The sequence below is a fragment of the Fulmarus glacialis genome, unplaced genomic scaffold (assembly GCF_000690835.1).
Source record: "Fulmarus glacialis isolate BGI_N327 unplaced genomic scaffold, ASM69083v1 scaffold27619, whole genome shotgun sequence".
Classification (NCBI taxonomy): domain Eukaryota; kingdom Metazoa; phylum Chordata; class Aves; order Procellariiformes; family Procellariidae; genus Fulmarus; species Fulmarus glacialis.
In genome coordinates this window covers 31,490-57,993 of record NW_009234321.1, presented here as the reverse complement: position 1 = coordinate 57,993, position 26,504 = coordinate 31,490, and the positions used below count along the sequence as shown (strand labels likewise).

The following is a 26,504-nucleotide window of genomic DNA, read 5'->3' as shown; positions in this document are numbered from 1 at the left end:
AATTATTCCTGAGGGTGAAGGCGCAGAGCCCAGTTACAAAACTCTGCGTATTTATATATATAAATAAATAAAAAACCATGGACGAAGCTGCAGACCCCCTGCTCAAACAAACCAAACCAAACCATAACAGAATGATGTGGAAGGAAGATTGTAGTTTTAATTCTTTTCAATCCTCAGCCAAAGTAAGATGATGTACGTGGCATCTGGTATGCAAAGAAATTCTGGCATGAATAAAAAAAATGTATGTCTAATGTTAATGCTCAGAGTCAAGTTATTAATATACAGACAGAGTCAAGAGTGGGTGTCAGCTGCCTTAATACAAACATACCGACTAGTATCCAAAGCAACCTCATCTGCTTCCTAAAGTCTCTCGACTCTGTAGTTTAATATATCAGACTGGAAATTGTTTTTTACCCCATAAATGCTGCTGGGAATCCTGAAGTCTCAATAATGACTTGTAACCAACAAGCAATTACCAGAGCCAAAATTGAAAAAAACCCCAAAACATGTTCATGTCTCATAAAATGGCACCAACCACGTACCAGGAAAGGCTTCTTCTAAAACATGACCGAGTGCTGGAGACAGGTAACTGTTTGGCCAGGATGGCTAGCACTGCGGGCACGGCCATGCCTCGCTCTGTGCCTGCACCAACTGCGCCAGCTCTCGGAGCCCAGTGCCTGCAGCAGCCCTGGGGCTCATCCAGCACCTTCCACACACACTAACATCACATATAAAAAATTTAAAACTATCCATAAAAGATGACAGCTGTTCTTTTTCCAACTTGTCTATTTTTATACTCAAACCACTTGGATAGAAGGTGATATAACCAGCACAAGGTGCCAAAGCATCAAGTAATGATTTGAATCACTTGGAACCTTTTTTGTACTGAAACGTCTATTCAGTCATAAAGTCAAGCTCACAGTGGCAATCTGTGCTACGAGAAGAAATTGGAGAGAGAAATCAGTTCTCAGGCAGTAATTGAAAAGGCACAAAGCCCTTCCCTTAATTTCTTTAAATATTTCATATAAAATGTTACATTACAAGAAAAGATGATACTCGACAATTTTATGCAGCTCTAAAATTAAGTTATAGTCTAAACTTTTTAATGCAGATATCTAATATCCTACAATTTTGAGGCAAGTTTCATTTCCTAAAAATGGTGGTCTAGAAGAGAATTGGACTGTGAAGGATGAAACATATCCACAAAGCATATATTTTAAGAGCTTCAATTACAGTTTCTTGAGAAGAAACAAAATTCAAGTATGGATCTAGGACAAATCTGGATCTTGAACTTTCTTAAGTTTTGGCAAATATAGACTCTGGACTGTATGTCAGACCACAACCTACAGGTTTGACACACAGAAACATGACTGCGTTTGAGAGAAAAGTGAAGACCCTAAAGTTAAATTTACCTCTATTAGTGCTAAAGTCACCTTTCCGATACGTACTCAAACTTCAGCAGTCACTGAACACATTATTTTATAGTATTGATACTATTTACTTTTTCTAAACTATCAGATTTGAAATGCAGATTTCAAAGTCCTCTATTTCAGCTGTAACTAAAATTTCTTTCTACAGAACTATCCATTCTCTCAATGGGAGAGTTTTCCTCTGCAGTGATTTAAGCAGGCTGTAAAATCCTTTATGACACAGGACCATGTAAGCCTAAGCTTTGATCTAAATTGGTTCTCTCCTTTATTATCAAAGGAAAATTCACTGAAGTCTGTGTTAAGGGTCAGTGTATAAAACAGTGCAGATTGCCAGACAAGCAAAAGCATTTGCATTCTCAAGCAGATGATTTTCATCAGATATCTCACTTCACAGTTATCCGTTTGATCAACAGCAATATAGGCATACTGAAAAATGGCACTGAATTGTTAGAACATTCTACATAGAATCATAACTAACTGCTTAGAGCATATTTATTGCAACAATTTGTACGGCCCAGGTATGAGCCACTATTTTTAGTCACAAGTCAAGAAAAATCACAAGTGCCTTGGAAGCGGGAAAGCAGGGTTGCAATTGGTGGTAAATACCTCCAAGTAGATGTGGCAGCAAATGTATGGGAAGCAATTGTCAGAACCGTCTTGGCAACTGGAGACTCAGCTGAATAAAGGTGCCATGCTAAGGCCAAGGCAGCAACAGGCAGCAAACTGGAGGTGGGGAATAAAGAGCTAAAAGACAGTTCAATGGGACTCCTCTGCTAGTAAGCAGGTCAGCCACTTGTGAAAACTGTTGTGCCAAGTACTGAACAAGCTTGCAGGCTAAATGAACCTAACATGCAGAGCAAAAACACAAACAGGAGAGAGACGGTTTGTGAGGAGAGAGAGAGAAATGGCAAAGTAATGCAAATATTAATATGTATTAATATAAATAAATTTAAAAAGTCACTAACAATGATGTATGGGTGCAGGTTTTCCTAACAATCCCATCAGTGCTATCATAGCTCAGTGTCATGGCAACATTTGGAGTCTAGAGATGACGTGATTAGTACATATTTATTCTAAAATACACCATGCTCATTATGTTACAGCTTATGCACACGCCATCCACATAATTGCCTCCAATGTTTTTCCCCAGTGCAAAATATTATTTGCTGTAGGTCCATAAAAGCAGCTGGATGCCGTCAGATAAGACTTTAGTAGAAATAGACTATACTTTTGTGAAAAAAAAGAAAAAATTAGGGTTCACACACTGAGGTAATATGTAAAAGGAAAAAGAGCATGGGAAACTTAGTTCAAACAGATTTGGGGAAAAAAAAGGAAGAAAAGGAAAGCCTAAAACACTAAGCAGTAGTGAGGCTAAGTTCCAAACTAGCTCATTGCATGAACATTTTACTTTTGAACATCCGGACTAGAAAACTGAGTATGTTCAAAAAACCCAAGGCTTCTCTCCAGAGCAAGCAAACAGTGGGAAAAAATGTAGGCAGTACACAAATATAGAGCAAAGGAATTTGCAAGAAACAACATAATATTTCCCTATTCCCAGGAAGCTGAAAGAAGGCTTGCCTATGATGACGGGGGTTTGTGAAGGAATAGCTGGGAAAAAGAAATTTCTTGCATCATCATCCCTCTAAAAAGCCAGGAGACTTAGTGATCTTTTCAACTCTATTCTAGATGGGAAGCCTTCCCTGCCAAGGTAATCCCTCCTCCCAAGGGTGGTACAAACCAAACAGAGATGTCTCCTGTCATTCCAAGCTCTAAATATGAAGGAGATAATGGTTTTCACATGTTTTGTCTATATACACATCCAAAACAGAAACTCAGGAAGAAAGTTGGAAGGAGCGAGCCTATGTCTCCAGTCCACCATGTAATAAAACATTGCTGGTGATCTTTTTTTGCTGAGCTTAGGTACAGTGAAATTTGACCCAGCAAAGGGTAGCATTTTCCCTAGGTGCCTGTGCAAGAGGTATGTTCATTTTTGCACATTGCTATTTAATACCTGTTACAATGAAAGAATTCCTGTTCTAAGGCTATTTTAAGACCCCTAAAAGGATTTAAAAGAACTTCTGAGAAGGCTATATTCACCCATAACAGACTGATTTATCTAGATACATGGCAGTTCTTTTTCTTAAACCATGTTGTATAAAAACACACTGCAGTTTAATAAAAAGCACTGCAGCTAATGTGCCTTGTAAATGAATACATCAGTAATGGAAGTTTATAAATGTCAGACTGGAGCATTCATAAAAATTCCTCTAAAATGCTCCCCTGCATCATATCACCATTCAGGCCTCCCACAGGGAGGGAGCTGTGGGCTACCAGGACAAGAGGCTCTTTACACCCTCGTCCTCTCCTTGGCATGGCCTCTGTCCTTAGTGACCGTGGTTTTGTGCGAGTGCCTCGTGGGAGCACGGAGACCCCAGCACACTGCCCAGAGGTCTCTGACATGAGAGCGTGGAAGGGGAGAAAGGCAGTGTGGGTTGCAGTAACACGGGGGAAGGGTTTTTAACCTATCTGAGCACCTGTGACCACTGTAGCAGCGAGAAAGGTGAGGGCATCCCTGCCCTGGAGACTGCTGTGGCTCTCTCTAGCCATGCAAAAGGCGTGGTATCTTCTGCAGCAGGTAATGTATGCGCTTTCCGGTTTCAAGTGCTAACAGATATCCACTGCTACCACAGAAACAAAACAGCTTTAAGAAGATACTCCAGCCTTAGGACACAGTTCAAGGGATCTAGGACTGCCCTAGGGAAATGGGGGTATTTTGGTGTGAAGAGTGTAAATGGATTGAACAAGATAAATCTCATTCACCCTGTGCCCAGAAAGCTATTGGGTTCTCTCTGCCAAGTTTTAGCTGTCCTGAAAATGAGGCAAGAGGTGGGGTTCCACAGGAGACGCTGTTTACCATAGCAGCAATGACATTTCTCAAACACAGAACAATAAAAATACTTAAGTTCACACCAGCAACTTGGGACCTAGATCATATAGTCCCTTAGATTATGGGCAACGTCTTTATCTCAATCCGGAAGCAGAAGTAAGGCAAGTAAGATTGATTAACTTTTTATTTATTTATTTCATTCTTGTCACAGTTTCCACAAACGCATAAAATTTTGAGCTTCAGTACCTGCAGCTCATCTTTTGGTATAGATACAAATAAGGAGCTCAGTTTATGTTGGTGAGAGGAGAGTGAGATCAGGATTGAATTTTGAGACAGCTGGGACAGATTCAAGGTTATATTTGTAGAACATGGAATATTCAGAGCCAGCCAGTCCATGGCTGACTGTGTTCTGCTGACACATTCCTGGATTGAAAGCAGAAAGCCGAACTAGAGGCTTGCACAGCCAAGAGGCTCCTACTGAAGAAGACAGTCACGTAAGCTCCTATGAACTCAAACTGCTCAGTCCCAGGCTATTGCCTCATTTGCCAAGAAATAGCTTAAGAAATATAGCAGTTTTTAAGAATGTGAGATTAATTTCACTCTTTCTGTGAAAGTTATGTCGTCAGTGTATCAGATAGCATCAGTAAAACTCAATATGCAAAATTTAAACATAAAAATTCCTCAGTGTGGCAGTGGAAATCAAAGTAACATCTGTGATATCTTATTGTTGGCAGGTCATATTTGAATGCAAAGAAACCTGAACAAGAACAGAGCAGAAACCACCTTGCAGACTTTTTATCGCTGATAGCAATATATAAGGGAATACAGGCCAGGACTTGGCTTTTAGTTCAAACCACTATTAACCATGCCCTGGTTAAAGTGTTCCAAGGATGTATTAATTACTGCAAAATTTCCATGTTAATTTGAGTTACCACATACCCTTTCAGTACACTCCTCATTCAGCAACCAAGTCTTGTATTTGATTACAACACTGGTTAAAACAGTGCAAATGGTGCATTCTCCCACTGTGAAGGGAGTAAAAAGATGTGCATCTCATTCATCAGCTGCCTTGTTACTAAACAGTAAAAACAGATACTAAAAAATAGCAGAATCAGATTTTAATTCATCACAAAATTCACTGAACATACCAACTAACTCAACCAGTTACTTTCACATTGAAATGTTGATGAGATTGTAACAAGTTTCAGTAACGACTCACCTGGGATAGATTTGAATAAGAACCTAAAGGGGAAAAGCTCAGTACTTCTATTGCCAACTGTTTAAGCCAAGCAGTTCCACCAGTGTATTTTATTTCCACAGAAAGAACCAAAATCCAGTATAAAGTCAGAGCGAGGGGTAGATGAAAAGATGACTAGAAAGATGGTTCTCAACTAGGATGAATTTACTTTACAATTTATTCATGAGGTTTGGAGAAAAGAATTCATTGTTTGTTTCCACCACTGGCTTGCTTTCTTTTTCTTTTTTTTTAATCTCCTCAGAGGATAATTAGCTCACAGCTGCGTAAGTCAGGAATGTATTTTCATCATCCTTCCAAATTGCCTGTTGTGAGCTTAGGCTGCTCAGAAGCACTACAGGATTATTTGATACTAATATATGCATTTGTTCTCTACACACAGAATTAATGGGTACAAGGATAGATAAACTCTGTTCCCATTACAGAGCAATGTATTCAGTCAAGGGACAAGTAAGTACAAAAATAAGTCAAAACTGTTATGGAAAGCACCAAAGCACAAAACACCAGCCACTAAAGTCAAAGGCAAAACCTCCAAGGACCTACAAAGCCTCACTATGATGTAATTTCATGAACTTCTCATGAAAGGAGCTATGTAAAAGGTAACTTACAGCTCAGTCACGTCTTTGGGAATGCCTTTGGGCAATATCCGCAGCCCTTTGTTGCTGCAACGTACCACCGAGTCCATACAGGTACACTGGGAAGGACAAGGAGGTGAAAGCAAGCAGCTGTTTTCATCATTACCTGCAGAGGGAGAGAAATGGAGTATTAGGAAGTCAGCTTTACAGCCCAGAGTGATGCCTTTGAAGATAACTGCTTACAAGGACCAAGGAGGGACATCCCTGAATCCATGGTAACCATCACAATATTTTAAAGTAGATCCAATGCTTTGGATCAACCTGCCTTTATACAGGTTCTTTAGGCAGCATGAACATCAGTTCAAAAACTGAATAGCAATATTTTTAAATAAATATTTTTTTCTAAGGAGTATCTACTTCTCTGTAATTTTGCAAATTACAGTAGAATCAGTCATGTGAATCCCAAATCCTCCCCCCACCCCAATGTACTAGCTGAAGTGGAGAACTTGACCAGAACATTGCCCTTAAATTCATCTAGATGATATTCACTATCTACTCTGCTTTAGGAAGATTTGTTTTAAATTCAGCTTTTAGATGTTAATTTTTTACTTTTTAAAGTCAGCCTGGAAGTTCATTTATCATCTGAATTGTAAAACCTCATTGTTTTTGACAAGGATAACCAGGCAAACAACAAACTGAGCAGCATACTTCCAACTGCTGGCGATCCATCTGTGCACACATAAAAATATCTACTTTCTCCAAAAATGGATTCAAAGGTCCATAAACAGCAGATTAAATCTTGTAATTGAAGAACAATACGGTTTCTGCAGAAGAAACCAACTCTTTGAAGTTAAGAACATTAAAGCATGGACTTCCCCCAAAAGCAACAGGCTTTGCAAAACATAAGGCAAATGCGTACTACAGTATCATGGTGTGTATGAAAGGAAACACTTAGTGGCACATTCTCTAGATGACAGTGAGAGGAACCACGCAACTGTTTGTGAGTACAGGCAGCCTGAGTTGACCAGCACGGAGACACAGTGCTGCAATCCAAGAGCACACAGCCAGCTGTCATTATGTGCTGCCTTCTATTTTTTTAAACTGATGCAAGGACTAATTGAGACAGATCTGTTTCTTTCTTCTCTCTGCTGGATGTACCCATGAGCATTGAGATTAAAATAAGACTGGAAGTCCTGATACAAGATAGCAAAATTACCCGTAAATGTATGGGTAGGGAATAATTTGTATTCAGAGGGATGGGGAAGCACGACCAGCCTACAGAAGAACAGGAAAGATTTTTTTTTTTTTTCTGCCCAGCTGAGCTTAATGACTGTAAACAAAATTCAAAGTCTTTCATAAACCTGCAGAAAGAGCATGTTTCTTCAGCATATCAAATTTTCCCCTATGTTCTGTGTTTTACACCCTGCCACCATCTACCTTCCATTCACCACAGCTGTCTGAGTGACTGTATGATAGAGAAAGCTCCCAAGTGTGGAACGTCATTTTGTGGACCAGGATTTTTTTTTTTTCCTCCCAAACTAAAAGCTAATTATTCTTTAATGATGAAACTTGGGTCCCTTGAGCTCTGAGCCCAAGCACCTGCTAGATTGCTCGACTAGGACAGGACTTAATTTCTACTCTAAGTAGGAAACTTCTATCACTCTTATAGTTTCTTTAGAAGTATGACTAACTGCAGCTCCAGCATATCTGGTCTTAACAGGCAATCACAGCCTACAAGTCAAGTAGCAGTGCATTCATCAGTCAATTTTTCTCATTATTTTCTCTAAAATCTGCTTGATCAGAAGACAAGCAGAATGAAAGAAATGTCAGGATTTTTTTTTTTTTTTTAAACCTATACGGACCCGACAAAGCATTAAGCATCACTGAGTCATTTCAAATAATATCTGAGTTTTTTTATTTCCCTGTATTCATACCTGTTATTGGTGAAACTGAACAGCATCCAAACCCAAGACTTTCCAAGCAAGCTCCATTCCCACTGGCTTCAAAGTGTTAACTAAGTGTATGAATAAGGAAGTGGGAGGAAGGGCCATGATTATACTGGGATTATACAAAGCAGAGCATTTGTCTATAATAAATTCATTCTTGTATTTAGGTGTAGATAGTAGAAATTCAGAAACTGGAAATCAAGATTAAAAATAAACTCCTGATAGGGAACAATAATCTTCAGCTCTAGATGGCTATCTTCCTCATCACTAAACTGTTTACCGTGCTGTATTGTTTTATAGAAAGGGAGGTCCTCACAGAAGTGCCAACATTATCATAAATGCCAAATCGAATTGGATTTTCTTACCATCGCAGGTGAAGTCCTGGACATCTACATCTTGGATTGGAATATCCTTTAAGAAAAAGGGTTTCAAGCAGCGTGGATTTCCACTGACAATTCTCTTCTTCCTCAACCATTTTCCCAGCCAGGCCAAATGGCAGTTACAATTAAAGGAGTTAGCCAGCAAATTACTGAAACGGAACAAGACATAATTGCATCAAACATGAACATACAGAAATACTGAAATAACTACAGAAAGATGATGGGTTCCAAGTCCAAGCTCTTTCCTGCCATCTGTTTCTGTGAGATCCTCCTCTGTTCTACAGATTAGGGATGTTCTATGTAGGTTTTATACTAGGACTAGGGTTGCAATTAAAATATATATACATGCATATATATCTATGTTTATAACCAAAGCACTTGCTGCTACAACTATTATTTAGACATACATACATCACTACCAGGGCTGTATGTATAGTGGATTTCAACCCAAGCTACAGCTCACATCCCAGTCTAAACTCACCTTACACGCTGCACCCATGTATGGATGATCTTCAGTGTCATTTCTTCGGGTAATGCCATGGAAACATTTAGAGCACTGCGAACCCTTAGCACAGACCTACATGTACCACTCCCTTTGTGTACAGACAAGCTGGCTTAGCACACTGCTCCTTGCCCCAGTATGCTCATGCTTTCCACTTGCCCATGTTACAGACCATACAAACCAGCGCCAGATGGGAGCCACTGGCAACCTGAATTTGGGTTTCCTACTGAAATAGTAAGGATAGCACTCTGTATGTACATATATACATATATTAAGCAGCACTGTCAGCCTGAGCCAGTTCTTATGAAGCTTTCTAAGATCAGTATATCTGTAGTGAAAAGCATCTGCTCTACTGCCTTCTGAACTTTGTGAGGTCTGCATCAAATCTTGCTACAGCTCCCAAAATATCTTTCAAATACAGTTGCATCCTAGCTGCCGCACTGTGGATTTTTTGTGGATACTATTTGCAGTACCCAAAGCAACCATTTGACAGCCTCTGTGAGAGGGATGGATTCTTAACACAGCTTGGGTTAGCAGTGTTTAAAAAAGGAAAGCCCTATCCATCCTGTGGTCAAGCCATGAAAACATAGATGTATAGCAATTTCTCAGTGGAGCACTTGTAACATAGATAGTCAATATAGAAAAGATATTATTCATTTCTGTTTCTTAATAGGTTGTGAACCTTTGAATGAAAGGAGTGTAAGGTGACAGTTATTTTAAGCAACCATCTTTCTAAGCTAACTAGAATTAGCGCTGAGAATCTTGGAAAAAAACTTTTTACTGGAGTCCTGTACTGAAACGCCTATCCATAATTTGTGTGTGAGCTTTTTTATGACTAACCTTCAGATGAAGGAAAGAGGCTGATATCCCTGGTAGAAAAAGAAGGCTGACTATCTTATGTACAAAGACAGGGAGAATCAATAGCCTCAGTCTGAGGTTGCCTCATCAAAGAAAAATGATGTATGGAAAATGAAGTATCTAAATGAAGTATCTAAACTAACCCTGATGGAATTCTCACATCTATGTGAGTTTGTCTGAGAGTTACTATTTTGGCAGTACAGAAAAAAGATGATAATGAAATTTCTCTAAAGCATAGCATATCCTAAAGACAAAAAATTTTAAGGCCCTAAAAAAACAGGCTCTTCAAATGCAGGTGTAGTAGCTGAAGACCTTGTAAGTCTTCACTTGCAACATACTTTTACAAACCTAAACATGTAGTCAAAATCACATTAGGTTTTCAGCCAAGCAATTCCTTCAGAAAACAATTGTGCTGAAGACAAAAACATATGGCACAGTTGAGGTGTGGCAGCAAGAAAACAAACCCAAACCAATTCCTAAATTATGTAGGCTCTAGGCCAACATCACATACCCACAATATAATTTACAGCTGCTCTCTGCGTTGTAAAAAAGCATACTTCAATCACTGCACTAGCCTGGAGCTCTGGGTGTGTAATTACATGTGGATCTAGCACACACTATCGTACACTGTGTAGAGGGAGAACTGGGGGGAGTAAAAAACTCAGCATAATGTTCAATAATAAAAATACTCAACCTAGTTCATGCTGACTAGGATTCAAAGGCAAGGCTAACTTGCTGTATAAAGGTAAGAAAACGAACAGGTTACATAGAAGCTTTCAGGCAGAATGTGCAGAAAAGCACTGAAAGCATCACTCTAATTCTAGTTACTTTCCTCCTGAATTGTTTTCCATTTTCTTTAATTCATAATGGGACCACATGCAGGATGCGTTGTATATTTTCCGTACTGACATACTTTGGCATGAACAGTGTGTTTAAAGCAAGTATTTAAACCTCCAACGCTAAGTGAACCAATGCTTCAAGGGCCATTTGTTCCACTGATGGAAGAGAGTGAGATCATATTCACAGAACAACTTCCATGACACAAATCCTTAGAATGAAATAATCCACAATTGGAAACAAACAGCAGGTGTATATAATCAGGTGTCTGGAAAACCAGCAGCTCTGAGTGTAAAGAACATTTTGCACATCTAGAGAGCATCTTACTGAGATATATCAAAAATTTTCAGAAACATTTGAACGTTCAATCTACAAAATGCTCCCGTCAAAATAGTAATTATCCCTATTCTACAGAGGAGAGGTTGCTTTGACTTAATGTGTTACTGGTCACTAGCTGAGCAGCAGTAACTATCCACAAACCCTCATTTTCTTCTTGGCAAACACAGGTTAACATATGACCTAAAATTTATTAAACCCTTGGATTAGAATTTGAATTATGCTTTTCTTAGGAACTAAGAAAGAAATAAGTTGTTACATATAAAATGAATAAATAGAGAAACAAATCTACTGTTTTGAAATTCAAATAACTGTGGGGAAAAAAGGACAAATTTATCGTCACGCATTACACACATCCTCCTGCCACTTTAGCAACAACTAAATTTCGTCCTTTTCCAACTGCAGAGCAGTGATTTTTTGCTTTAATGTAGCATGAAGTTCATACACGTGCCTACATACATGCTCTTTCCATGGCAAGACAGTTATGCAATTTTTGGAAAAAATGTAAGATCAAGGCTCTCTATAAAGTGTCATGTGGGACAAGAGATTCCCTACTTCACCTGGAAAGCAATTGAAAGTCTGGAAAGGCCAATTATTTGCAAAAACTTTATTGTGGAATCTGGCTATTCAAGTGGAGTTCTTAAATCACAAACAGTAATGTTGGGCAGACAAATTGTTATAAAAATTCATAATTAGTAATCAGAGTTCCTACACGTAAGATAGTGATTTAACCACTCAAACAGAAACAAAGCAATCAAGCTTTTAGCAAAGATGTCGTACTAACATTAAATTCATGTTTACTCAAGGACACAGACATACTTTTAAAATGAAGGGGGAATAGAAGTCTTGAGGAATGAAATATGCATATCCTACTACAAATGCCTCTTAAAAATGTCAAAGAAGCCACAGAATATTAGCTATTTAAATGGATTCTAGAAAAACATGCTGAAATGCACCTGGATATTGTCAAAATTAGGTTGAAAATATATCCTGGAATTCAGGTTAAGTTTGTACTAGAATAGCTCCAGGTTTAATTCATGGAAAACCAGTTCTGCTTGCAAACATGCCCACTTGACTGTGTAAGGACTGAAAGACATGACTGAACTCTCTGTATGCAGAAATGCACGAACACTTCAAATTAGGATGCTACATTACCTAGTTTAACTAGTAATAAATAATAGAAACTGCTATTTTTTTACCAATAACCTAAAAAATAGATGTTCTTCCTCTACTGAAAACCATTAGTCAGGGCATTATTTTCAGAGCTGTTTGTGTTTTGATAATATCAATGAGGCTGACTCACAAAGAGTAATAACAAAAGGAATGATATTTTTTAGTCCTGTAAATGTGCCAAGATAAAAATGGAAATGTTAAAATTTGTATGAATTTCTGGCTCACATTAATAGATGCAAAAATAAGTCATTACAATACCCGATTAACTCACAAAGTGTGGGTTGAACAGGAAAAGCAGTCATACTATCTATCTTCAGTAGTGTTGTCATCTAATACATCCACCTACAATGGAGTACGGCTAGGAAATGAACACATCTGAATTTTGCATTTTTATGTGAAATATCACTATGGCCTTAAACCAATGCCTAAAGAAGTTAAAAGCACACTTTCTCATGTCTGTGGATCAAGCACAGAGTGAAATGTGTCAAAGAACAAACTTTTTCATCAAGGCACAGCTAGGAACCTGCCATAACCAACTTGACTATAAGTCAGTGCCAAAGCAATGCATTCTAATTAGCAGCAGCTTTAATTGCTGTTGCTAGAAATTGTAATAATCTTCATCCACAGCTGAAAAAAGAAGAAATATGACAAAGACGCTTCTATGCAAATAAGGTAGGGACCTTATAGACTGATTCAGAGAGTCACAGCTATTAAGGGATCCGCGGAAGGAAGCACAGGGACAATTGCGCGAGAAGCAGGCAGGCAGTGCTTGCAGCACAATGAGAACAAGCTTTCAGGAAGTACCACTCGCTTTGACCTGTGACTTGAAAATGGTCAATAAAATAATCTGGTTGTGTTTCTCTCTTTGTCCATCTCTTTCAAGGAGGCTTTTGGGACTACAGAAAGTAAACGGAAGAAAAGTCTGGGCTCTTTACACTGCATGGAGCTAATGCCAGAATGATAACTGATTTGCTGGTGAAAAGTTGTAACAACAAAATGAAAATGTGAGCCACAAAACAGCTGAGATTCAACACTTCTTTCCTCCCCCAAACATGATGGATAATACTTTCAAAATCTGAAATGCAACAGCACCAATAGTTTATTTTGACTGGACAATTAGGATGTATTTTCAGGGCAGTGTGAAGGGAATTAAGCAGACAACTTCCATTAACAGCAACATCAGGATCCCCATTCACAGCTGGAAACAAAGAGCAGACTTTCTTTCCATATTTATTAGTCTGTCCTTTATTAAAATGGGCACACTACAAAAAGCATGTAAATATATTTAAGAAGCAAGGGAAATACTTCAAAGAAGGATTGAGAAATATAAAAGAATTATCACAAAAACTTAGGTTGGGATTTTCATATTCACATTCAGTAGGACTGGAGTATTTTGTCCTCTTAGGCTCTTCTGAAAAATCTAAGCATTAGCTAGTAGATTTCTTCTGATATTTAACTGATTTAACTGAAATCCAAGAAAGCTGTTCTTACAAAATTAGGCTCTACTGAAACCAAAGCAGCTTCAGGGAGCTAAAATGTGTGATAAGTTATGCAATTCTGAATCTGCAGAGATTGTTTTACATGAACTTCTACTGTGCACTGCACTAGGCTGTGACATGGCAAAACATGCAGTCATCCTGCCTGAGGCTGGCAACGTCAAAGTTTTTTCAGCCACTCCAGCTGAAGCAATTCAAATGTTTTTCTAAATCACACCTTGAATCCTCCAAACATCTAAATGAAGTCTTCCATATATGAACAATAAGCAGTTTGATTTTGAAACTCAAACGTTGTCTTCTTAAACGGAAAGCACAGAATAACAGCATCATGACATGTTCATACTGTAGAAAGATAACTTACATTGTAGACAAAGAGACTAATGTGCTGAAGGCTCCAGGGGTGATAGTGCTGATGTGATTGTCATACAAAGAAAGAAGCCTCACCGAGCTCAGTCCAGCAAAGGTGTCATTGTTTATACAGCTGATAGAGTTGCTTCTCAGCATCCTGCAAGGATTAAAACAGGGAATCAGGAACTACTGCGAGGGGGTATAATTTTAGGATAGGAGGTCCTTTATCTAGGGCATCAACAGATGCTTTGGCAAGCACTGTATTCTATTTTTATTTAGAGGTTTTTTTATTGATAGCTGAAGTACAACACAGCTAAAGGAGGGCTAGATTCATGTAAACATTGTCTCATGAATTTAAACTGCATTTCTTCCACACAACATTAGAGGCTGATGGGAGCTCCACATCTGAAAGTAGTATGCGATTAAAATTATTACTAGTGGCAAGCTTGAAATAAACACTAAAGTCTTAATTTAATAAATATCTGAGAGTAAGTGAAGATATATTTCAGACATCAGTTGAGAAGGACTGCCAGAAATGTGTGACAATAACAATACTAGCTGCATTACTTCTACTCCTATCATGGATGTTTTTTGTAATCCACACTGCAAAAGCATGGAAGGAAACAGCATCCTCAGCAGAAATCAAGAATAGCTTAGGAAAGATTTCCAGACCTAACGTAAGCTCTGAAACGTCATTATAATCATTAATTGACAAGACAGAAAGCAATAACCATCCTATAAAATGGTCTTTGCTCAGTGCTTGTACCAGATGAATCAGTGCTGTGTTTTGGAAGATACATCTCTCTAAGTCGTTATGGTAACAATGAACTCGACAATAAAACCTAATTAATCTGAAAGACTGTAGTATCTTGTTTCACTCCATAGCAAATAAGGCTCGTGTATTTGTTACGCTGCACGCCAATCAACATCTGGGTCTGTAAACATCACTACACAGTTGTGCTATTCCTACCTAGGTGAAAAATTATTCAGTAATTAAAACATAATACCAAAAATCCACAAAATATATGCAGCTCATGCTGCTGTTCCAGTGAATTGATCCTCCAAATTGAGGAGGGTTAATTCCTTGGTATCAAATTCATGCAGTGAACAATGACAATTCAGACTCCCTTAGAAGTCTGGATTTAAATCTCAGATTGGTATCTGTGAGTTGGGCGTTCAAATACTACATTAATAGATACTTGAAAAACACCAAAGAGACATTAGATATGGCAGGGAAGAAATTCACAGTGTAATCACAAATACTCAGTGTTTAAGACCTGGACATTACATTGCTTTTGTATTATTCTTCTCTATGTACAGTTACTATCACAGCCACTATGGTCTCAATAGTTTTGGTATTGCAACTGGGGTGAAACTATGTCAGAAAAGAGTCACAGGGCACAGAGAAACACACACCTTACACATGGAGTACTAACTAAGCTGCCTGAAAGCCAGGTCAAGACCACAAGCTCTAAAATGAATACCGTAGTAAATAAGAGAAATAAGGCCCTTAGTGGCTTAGTAGCAGTAGGAAACATTTTCTCAATTCTGTATGTAAAGTATCAGACAGTAGCACTGCAAGATGGGATGACTGAATTTGGATGCCAATACCTCTTGCACAGTGATTTATTACATTTCAGAAGACATAGTGTCTTTTAAAAACTGGACTATGACCCTGTCCAATGTGGCCTCTTTGAAAAAGACCACAATTTTAATGCTCAAAGAAAGTCAATTAATGGATAGAAATATATGTCTCTCAAGCCAAAACCTTTGGTTTCATATCATGGTTCAGCATGAACTGTGTACCCTTTCTGAAGGAAAACTTATACTTACAGATCCTCACATCACGCTGTGTATATTTAGACTGCTTTATCAGCTAGGGGGAAATGTAGGTCAGGTCAGCAGGATAGCTTGAATGTTAAGCATCTTTTTATTAAAAAATGCTGAATTTTGTTTAGGAGCACTGCCACAGGCTGCTTTACAGTATAAAAATTAATTTAGTATCTATGGACAGTATTTTCAAATCCCTTAGTAAAGTGCATACATTAAATTAAAGAACAGATGGCTGTAACCACAGAAAATAATGTTAAAGGAACAGCAAAAGAAAAGTTCCCTATTCGTCATTGTAGGCCAAAGTCCTTGAAGTGAAACTTGGATTTCTTTTTACACTTGAGTAGAGACTGAAGTAATTGTGCCATTATACTTTGCAACATAAGAACTATTTGCTGCTAATGAATAAATTGCCGATTTTAAATTGCATTTTGATTCCTAGAGTTTATTTACTGACAGCATCCACCTAGTCAAGTGCTTTCTTTTACAGCAGGGAAGACTATGCAAGAGAGGTATTTTTGATGTACAGATCATACACATCATCTGGCATGAGTCTTTGCTGTCACCAGAAGCCTAGCCCCTGACTGCTTCTCAGGATGGTGGATGGAGTGGATTAGACACCATCTTGAAATCTTGCCTGTGATCCTTCTTCCAATATAACTTTTAACATGAAAATAAATTAGCATTAGGTACTCTGAGTTTATGTATAAGCGCTAGTTCTCAGAAATAAATTACAAAGGTTGTCTAAGCACAAAAGTAACACCAAACTGATTTCTTATGCATTTGCACTCTATGTCTCGTTCACATTCTCTCCAACCACAACCACATTAATAATATACCCACACATAATTTTTATGGTACTTGGTGTGAGCAAGAAAGAGCATGCTGTGGCTAGTCCAAAGCCATGCCTGTGCTTGTGGGCTACTACACCTGGTGCAGAGTGAGTGGCCAGCTACCTTCTGTCAGCAGGATCTGTAACAGTTTGTTTATGCCTGCCTTAAAGTTGCTTAGCTATACCTGTTTTGGTGACAGCAATAAATTGAGTCTTTCTTCTCTCTCTACGTACTGATTTCATTAAGTTGTAGGATATTAAAAATCTTTTAGGCTCCTAGCCTACTCTGAGGTTTGGTTTAAGCAAACCAACAATTCCAATTTGGGTGGAGGCGGAGTGGGAGGATGGATTAATAGACAGGAAACAGATAGGTAGCAAAATAGATAGTTCCTACACACCGTGTTTCCATAGGAAATAACAAAATAATAAAAGTATTAAATGATTAAAAGTGCCCAAATTTGACCCATGACAGGTTCACCATCATGTTACTCCTGAAATTCTTCAAAATCTGATTGATAAATCTCAAATCTACCCAGGACTAGAAATATATTGAAGACTTCACGACAGTGATACAAGACCCTGCCTTAGAGCTTGTTTTCTAGTAACGGATATTTCAGCAGGCATTGCTGAACTTGAGCACTCCCACTCAAATTACAGAGGAACAGAGAAAGACAGGTCTTTGCACTTACAATGTCTTTAGCCCTGTAAGGCCTCTAAACATTCGTCCATGCACTGATTCCAGCTGATTCTCTGTCAGAATTAGTTCCTGCACTCCTGAAGCTCCATCAAATGTGCCTTCTCGGATCTCCTTGATCTTATTGTTGCTTAGATTTCTGGAAGGACACAACCAGACACAATAATAAAATTATTAGTGTTTCATTCCAAACATACATCATCACACTGGAAGGAGGAAGATAGGAAGAATATGTGGTTATCTAGAGAGACATCCATTCAAGTTCAAAAGTATATCTACTGTACTTACAAATAGCTCCCCTCCACTCATCAAAACCACAATTATATCAGAAATATCAAGAGTATTTACATTAATAGAATTACCAGTTCTTACACCTCATGTCATTCTTGCTTATAAGGGTCTCAGGGACACAATCAGTGGGGGTTTCTAACATCTGATTTATGTCCATAAAATTATGGACTGTGCTTGGGACTGGGTGCTCATCTGGCAAGAATCAGTTAATGTTACTACCATTGAAATAGGTACCACACATTGAAATATGGACCACTTTTATTTAGTGTACCAGGACCTTTACTCTTTTTAAAGTCAACACTGGAGTAACATACAAAACTGTGTGACTGGATGTCTCTGAAACAAATTTTAACATGTGCACTCACGAACTCCCAGGCACTTAGATTTAACACCACCACTCAAAATGAAATGAGTATCACTTAATTCTCAATTCACAGCTACTGCAATATACAGCATTATTTTCTAAATATTTACTCTGCCTATACAGTCTGAAGACGTTTGCTTATAGATCAACATTGGAAAACTTCAATCTACAGAGTCAAATGAATTTCTGATAAAGTCCAAAATTAATCTTTTGAATATTTCATATTTGTGAAAAACCCAGTGAATAGAAAACTTCTGAATGATAAAATGCCATTAGAGATGCATAAAAATAAATGGCATTTAATTATTTAAAACATTTATGTAAAAGGCCTTAAGGACATTAAAACCTTGGGCCTCAGTCCTTCAAGCATCTCCTATGATGCCCTGTATAGATTATGATGAATAATCCTGTTTGTTTAGGTTTATGACAGGAAACACTATTCCTTGTTTTACTGTGTACAACAAAAAAGAGAAAGCAAAAGATATGCTCTTGCTCCCATTAAGATGCCAAATTCCAACACCATTGCTCATACTGAATAGCACATTATTCCAGAAACGATCCCAGTACACATGCAGCATGAGTAATAGTTTCAAAATCCAATTCCAGGTGATATAAAACAAATGACAAGATATCAGATTAACACCTGGGCTACTCTGCTCAGAAGAACAGGCAATCTTGTTGGGATAGCAGTTGACAGAAGACACGGCAACACAATAGCATGGCCGCAGATAGAAATAATGTGGGTCTCGTTCTTTGCAGAAGTCATCACTCAATTAAAAAAAAAAAAAAAGTTGAGTCTTGGAGATACGTTTTATGTGGGAAACTTGAGTATGCTGGTTTATGTCTGCTGAACAACTGTCAGATAGTGGGCCCTACAGCATGTGGCCTATCACCTCTTGTGTATTCTGTGATCAGAAAGAATAGGAGTATGCCAGCAATCAGCCAAAAATAACATAAAAACATATAGAAATACTTACATGCAGATTTTGCTTTCCAGAAGTTTAGTACTCTGTGCTAACACTCACATGAAGAGTTTATGTTCAGTGTCAAAGCAAGTCAAGGAAGGATATTCTGACACATGCATTTAATTTTGGGGCTCAGCTATTTCTCTAGTGGAAATGTTTATAGCCCAGCATCTCTTTTGAATGCTGGCATAAATAATTGCTCCCAATGATCCTTTTCCTGGTAAAGATCATGCCATGATGCATATTTGCACAAAAAGAAATGAACAAATAAGTAAATGTCTGTAGTGGGAAGGGAGGGTGAGTTACTATAATACACAAGGACTTTGACTTTCAATTCGCAGACTACAAACTGACCTATACTTGTAGTTACAAAGTTTATTAGTCAGTTTTTACCATCTAGAAGATATTTAGTCACATATATTTAAAAATGGGTGCAATTTTATATGGGTTATTAGATACTCAAGGCAAAAAAGAGCAAATATTGGAGAAAAAGGCTGGACATAATTTGCAAAGGAATTGGCACCTTTATGCAATCCAAACCATCTGAATTTTAGTTGCTGCCAAAGAACTTCTGTAGATAGGGAACTTCACTCATTTGAGTTAATAATGCCTGATCATTTCAACAACAGAAAATTGTCCAAAAATATGCTAGCAGTTTCAGAAGGCGGCAATTATATATACCTTTGCCATACAAAAGATTTGAAAATCCAAGATTAAATGCTATGGTGAAATCAAAGTTGCAAGGCAGAGAAAAGACAAGCTTTACAATAATAGATAGGTAAAGATGACACTGCTCTGCAATCCCGCTTGGAGTATTGTCAAAGCAGATGTTCTGCCAACCTGGATTTCTTTATTTGTCTTCCTGAATTAAAGCTTCCTATATCAGAATGCAACAAAAAAAAAGGTAGATGACAGCAGTTATTCACTCAAAAAAAAAAAAGTATCCTCCTTAAAGTCTTACCTACTAGAATAAGAAACATGAGAAATTACATACTTTTCAGTCTAGAATTACCAGCGAAAATAATCAGCTGATAGAAACCTTGAAAAATGAAAGCAGTGAAACTTTTGCCTGCTCTGCAACTCAGAGAGCTCTACTCCGTCCTTCCCAGCACTAAAAGAATCTTTCATATATGATCATAGCACTTGACAAGGAATTTTTTTTTTTATCAGAAAAAACTTCTGTCAGACTTTACAGCAAACTCCCATTACAGAAAAGCCCCATCCTCTTGCAACGTTAAGCTTCTATAAGGAATTGTTCTTGAAATACTGGAAGACAGTGGAAAAGAAAATGAGTCCTGAGTATTTCCCAAGATACCTATGCCCTCTGGCAGGACCCAATGGGAACCTGTAGTCAACCTGGTCACTCAAGAAAGGTTATTGTTTTGACTCCCTGATTTACCCTGGTGATAAAGTTTAATCCTATATCCAGACTTTTATTTTGGGCAAGAGGTCAAAAGAAATTTTCAGAAAGCCTGGGTTTACTTTATGTGGGGCTGTGAATAGGAAATGAACAGATCTAAGAAGCTATCAAGGTGACATTGTTCACACAGCTCACTTTTCAGTCAGATTTTATTTACTTTATAGCTAAAGTTTATAATAATATTATTTCTGTTGATCTTATAACCAGCGCAAAACAAGCTGGATTCTATTCAGATTTAACAGAACCATTCATCCTGCTGTACCTGCTGGGTCAATTTTAACATTCCAGCATGCTATTCATTGCTGCATTACCGACACACCTTCCCACAAGAACAACCACCAGATCGCAGTCCGACTGCAAAGTCTCTGCTTGGTCTCACCTTGAACCTTGTAGTTTTATCATACAAACAGCTTGTTCTGAGTGGGGGTTTCCCTAGAATATTTCTGTCTGTTGGTGATGTGTTTGGAATTTTTAAGTATATGCTAGGAGGAAAACCCCAATACTGTTGTATTCTTCTGGAAGAAAGATGTTTGCTGAGAAGGTTTTACAGCTTTTACCAACAGTCTGGCTGGCTTTTATAGAGTGAGTTGCTCTCAGAAGCACGATGGCACTGAAAGTCTTAAATACTACAGACAGTGAAGTATACCCAGTGACACTCCTACATTCATTCAGCAGAGCAGACTGATGGTCTCACTGGCAAAAAAGTGAGGCACATGATGAGCCCAAATGCCATGTACCACAAACACTCTCTACAATATAATTTCCAGACAATAAAGTCTGTTTCTGTATAACAAGTGACAGATGACTGCAACCTCATTTGCCATGGCAAAATTTATGCTTAGGGGAAAGAACAGCAGGTAACAGCTGTTTCCAAAAACTACTTTTACCTCCCCAAGAAACTTGAGATTCTCTTTTTTAAATTGACTTCTAGTCTGCAAACTTTATAATGATTCAATTTTATTTTGCATGTAAAATGTGTTAAATCCTGGGCTGACACTCCATACAATTCAGTGTAGGAGAAATATTTACAGACAAATTAAGCCTCCCATTTCAGCAATCAAGTGTATCTCCTTGCTCCCACTAAGTTAGGTACCATGGGGGTTTTGGAGCTCGAACCTGTCTGCCATGGCCAGAAGACCCCTCTAGGCTCCCACTGCCATGAGAGTCCCCAAGCACTGGAGGGTTTTTTCACTGATTAACAACTTGAGGTAGTCCCAGGGAGTCGTGGGGTCTCCAGTGTTTGATTCTTGCTGAATTTGGTAGTTGCTGCGAGCAAATAAATGCTCCCTTCCACAAAAGGCAAAACCTTACCTCTGTGAATGGTAGTGTTGCCCCTCACCCCTGCCTGATCCGCGATCTTGCTCTGTTGAGTGAGAAGATCTCCCACTGGCAACATACTCCTCTGTGAAAGGCAGAAGCTTCCAGCTCCCAGGGCTGGAGAGCAGCAGATTCTGGAGCCTTTCTATCTCACAGGGGTAGGATACCCGCAAAAACCCAAGTCATGGAGCTGCTCCCATTCTTATGGAGCTCAGAAACGCACCCTTGTATTTCTCCTACACTTCAGGCAGATTCAAATTGCTCTTTTCTAACCACCCTGCAAAATACTAGCAACATAGTTCTTGGAGCCTGGAAGTCACTGCAATGTGACTTTAGCTTTCAGAGACAAGTCATACCTTTACACTTGCAAGAGGTAATATGGTAAGCATGCAATGAAAGCAACAGAGAGTTCAAGGCATTTTGCAAAACCCACTGGAGAACCCAGTAAATTACTTCTGGACCTGGTTAGAGCTGTCTACAGGAATCTACATCAACCTTTTTATTCTACTGTGAAAAGCATTAAACATAAAGATGGATTAAAATTTAGGTTATGAAAGTAGCATTATGTATATGGGATTTTGCAGCTAATTATTGAACTTGATGGTTTTTAAAAACAAAAAGTCATATACAGACACGTTAACCTTTTAAAAACCAGCAGGGTAATCTTAGCAATTTAATTCCTAAATAAAATGTGGCATACCTTTGCATTATGGGTCTGTGACCTTTACATTTCTGTATCAAAAATTCAATTTTGTTTTGCATTAAAATGTATTAAATCCTGGGCTGACGCATCATACAATAAGATTCAGCTTAGCAGGAATATTTACAGACAAATTACACCCCAAAAGCTAATTATATATTAGAAGTGGGACTGGCAGTACCACCTATTGCAAGGGTGGTCTGACACTTCCCATTTTTCTTAATGTTTACTTTATAACATTGGCAAGATTTAACAGAATGCACTGTCAGATGTCCTTTTCATGTTTAGAGGTAGATAATTTTTAGTTTTATTTTTCCTTTTCTAAATAAAAGAAGGAAATTCACCTATTCCAGGAAATAAAGCTATCCAAAATACCATTTCTCTCATATCTCAAAACTCTGATAATCTTTTTGTGAAAAGCCCAAAACACTCAAATAAGTTCTGATTTCAAATTTGTTCATTGGTAACTACCATGTAGGTGTTTTATTCAAAGGATACATCTTCCCTGTGAAAATCTCTTAGGATTTGTCTGAATCCTTAGTCTTTAACAAAGAGATTTAAGATTCCTGCCACAATCCAAGAAGACTGCAAGACATTTTTTGGAAAATTTGAATTTTAGGAGCTAATTTTCCAGAGTTTTTTTCACTTCAGATTCTTCTTCAGATGACATCTTCCCATGTCTCTCAAGACAGTGCAGGACACACAGCTACAGACTGTGCAAAGTTTGGGCCTGGGCACATTTCTCTATCCAAGTATCTACTCCACCAAGTCCAGGGCACTATTAAGAAGTAATGTCCTTGGCTGGATAGAGGCGGGGGCCCAGAGAGATCTGTGAAGGCTATAAAAACAGCTCAAGGCAATGCAGTGGAGTAACTGTGTGTGAGGACTAGGCAGGGAGCCTGAGAGAGAAGAGTGGGAGTTTTGTCAGTGGCTAGAGAGAGGTAGAGAGAAGAGGGACAGAACACTGGCCTTACCCTGAGGCAAAACACGGTGAGCATAGAAACCACACTGAATCAGGAGATGAGGAACCTAGCAAGGGACTGAGACAAGAGTCCAAGTGCAAATTATTATGTGAATATATAATTAAAGACTATTTTCACATATACATACTGGAGCAACCCTAATATGTCAATGCCAAATCTATGAGTACTTCCCTTTGGAATCTTATTAGAAAACTCAAGAGACTGTGATAGACAGACATGGACAACTGACGGAGCTTGAGTGACAAAAGAACAAATGTGAGCGTACACTTAGAACAAAAGTAAAATCTGAATCCTTCTTAAAGTCCAATTTACAGACCACCTCAGAGTGTTTATGTTACAAACCAAAGCTACACTTAAGCATAATGTAAGATGAGGAGGCATCAAGATGAAACACCCATCAAGAGGAAGTAAGAGCTTATTCCTCTATCTCTGGAATTATGCTGGAGCTTTACTAATCACTGTGGAACTGAGGTACTCTTAAAGTAGTTTCTTTGCAAATTTCCTTGACACAGATCTGTCACTAGTCTTAAACTGAAGTGCAAGACAGTGAGAGGGCAATCATTCAAATGCCCATTCAGATATCCTGATTCCAGATATCCAGATTCATTTCAGAAGAATTACCAAATAAAGAAAAAAAGAAAAAAAGGTGATTTAGGCTAATGGCCTGCCACTGCAAAGCTCTGAACTGTTTTCTTAAGCCTAGGAAGCAATGCAATTTCCAGACAGATTCCTCCACCTGCTGTTTTCCTTTAACACTTGAACAGACAAGGAATATGATGAGACAGAGTCAATATTGCCAATCAAATAACAGTAAAAATTCTTGTCCCTTATACACACTGAAAAATGGGGGTTTGATCAATAGTCTTCCTTCTTAATTTAATAGCAGCAGTAAGCAGTAAGACTTAATGAAGTTTCTGCCACACACACAGAGCTGCTGCGTTACGGCCATTAGCAGCAGCAGCAATCCTATCCACTGGTACTTCCTTACATTTCCCTTTTTACATGACGGAAAGAGGCCTATTATTACCAGAAGGATACTTAGTAAAGGCCAAATAATAACACAGAAGGAAAGGGGTGTTTGTTTGCTTGTTTGTTTTTTCCTGGTATCCTGGTATTAGAAGTCTAATCTGGCTTTTTAAGGATCAAGCTACTGAGTAAGGTTATGGTTGAAAAGTTGCTCCGCTTATATGAAAAAACACCCTTTTCAGAAAATCCCTTCATTCCAATTGAGATACTTCTTTACAACATCATGTAGAACACAAGAAACTAGCTCAACTACAAAGATTATATAAAGAGCCTCTGCTTGGAGGCTGCCACTAAAAAAATCCATATGAGAGACACTTTTTATGAGGTGTATGACACAACTACTTCTTTTTGCCATCCGTTTGAGCTGCAACGGTACACCTCAGTTTTCATTGCCTGCCAAGAACAGAGCAGAAAGATTTTTTGTTTTACAGGAAACAAACTCTTAAAAAAACTCTCATAACTGTTTCATGCTGCACTTATACCCTGTCGAGGCATCCCTCCCACCTGAGTGATTGATGGGAACAGGAAGGACAGCACCATAACTTGCCTACAGTAAGTTTTAAATAAAATGAAAGAAATTATTCCAGCTATCACACCTCTCCAATTTTCAAAACATAAATTCTTAAGGTTTAATGAGGACAGACACTTTCCTATTTGTGTACACTTTTATACACCATGCATTTTTCATTCCCATTTACTACCTATTTGCATAGACAACAGAGCACTTCAACAATGTCAACAACTTTTTCTAAGTGCAATGTAGCTACAACTCATGGATCATTCATAAAATACTAGACTAATGTATATGATTAGTTCTCCAAGTCTGGTGGGCTGTACTTGCACAAACACAACCCCTACTCCCAAATCTGCATTGCTGCATCTGAAACTCTTGCAGAAATAAAACGGACATAAGAATCCCACTACAGTTATCTCCAAAGCCACTGAGATCTTACATGGATTCAAATGGCTAGGAAGCTCCAGATGGCAGAAACCATGTGAAATGAACGCAGAACAGAAAGCTTGGTTGGCCGGTTTCCCTAAATTACCTTGACTCTAGCAATAAAATCTTACTAAAAGTAAACAGTTAAATGAGACATTAGCAATGGGGCCATAGGTTTAAAACTTTCAATAACTTCAGAAAGATCCATTTAGAAGACTATCAAGAGGTATCTAACATATTATCCTCTTTCCAAAACACAGCTCTTATTAAATATATACATTGTACAAGGCCAGGACTCAGACTGTTAACAAAATTATACAGATATATTTGAATGACTGTTTTAGCTAATTGATTCTCCTCTCTAAAACAATAATGATCAAAAGAAGCTGCCTTGTAATCTATATCATGTAATATTATTTTCCTTTGACTATTTGAAACAATCACTCTAGTTGTGCGCAATACGTTCAAAAGACAAAACCAAAATGCTAAATTTTGTAGCCATCTCTAACAATAAGCATACATCTGAATAAATTCTGGGACAGAACTCCCTTCAGTCTCCACAAGTCAAAGGCTTTAAGAAATACAGCCTAAAGAATACTGAAATATCAGCCTAGGGATCTTAATCTGTCACTGTGGTTTAACTGGGCCTGTCCATCTAACAGGCAACTCATTCAGTTTTCTTAAATTCACATTAAAAAAGCGATTTCTGCTACTGCAATACTAAACTATAAAAAAATTATCCCTTCCTCCTTCTTTATAATCCAAGGCAGCATGTATTCTAACAAGCAAGTGACTCAAACTTACATTTTTCTGAGGTTGGGCAATTTCTTGAAGAGTCCGATAGCTTCCAAAACAGAAATATCATTGTCATTCAAACGCCTGATAGGAACAAACAAAAAGACATTTAATACTTCACAGGTGTCTGTAGATATATCTCTGTGACATACAGGGCTGCCACACAGAGAACTATGACCTTTGTTAAGCAAGACACTATCTGCCATCTCTCTCAGACTCCTAGAGTGAAAAGAGTTCAGCTTTGAAGGAAAGGGAACATAGAAGACTATCTATAGAAAAAGCTTAGGATGCCTTTAAGAATGTAATACCAGAGGACAGTGTCAG

At 38.2% G+C, this 26,504-nt stretch overlaps 1 protein-coding gene across 1 annotated transcript in view; it reads right to left on the bottom strand.

Annotated features, from left to right (window-relative positions):
• Window positions 1–26,504, bottom strand: part of LOC104082481 (slit homolog 3 protein-like) — a gene marked incomplete at both ends in the record, with an annotated part of 75,625 nt that overhangs the window by 20,427 nt on the left and 28,694 nt on the right. The window contains 5 exons of the mRNA XM_009585621.1: window positions 6,181–6,313; window positions 8,459–8,622; window positions 14,037–14,180; window positions 17,375–17,518; window positions 26,190–26,264. Of these exons, the coding sequence (XP_009583916.1) occupies window positions 6,181–6,313; window positions 8,459–8,622; window positions 14,037–14,180; window positions 17,375–17,518; window positions 26,190–26,264 (660 nt within the window). The remainder of the gene's footprint in view (window positions 1–6,180; window positions 6,314–8,458; window positions 8,623–14,036; window positions 14,181–17,374; window positions 17,519–26,189; window positions 26,265–26,504) is intronic.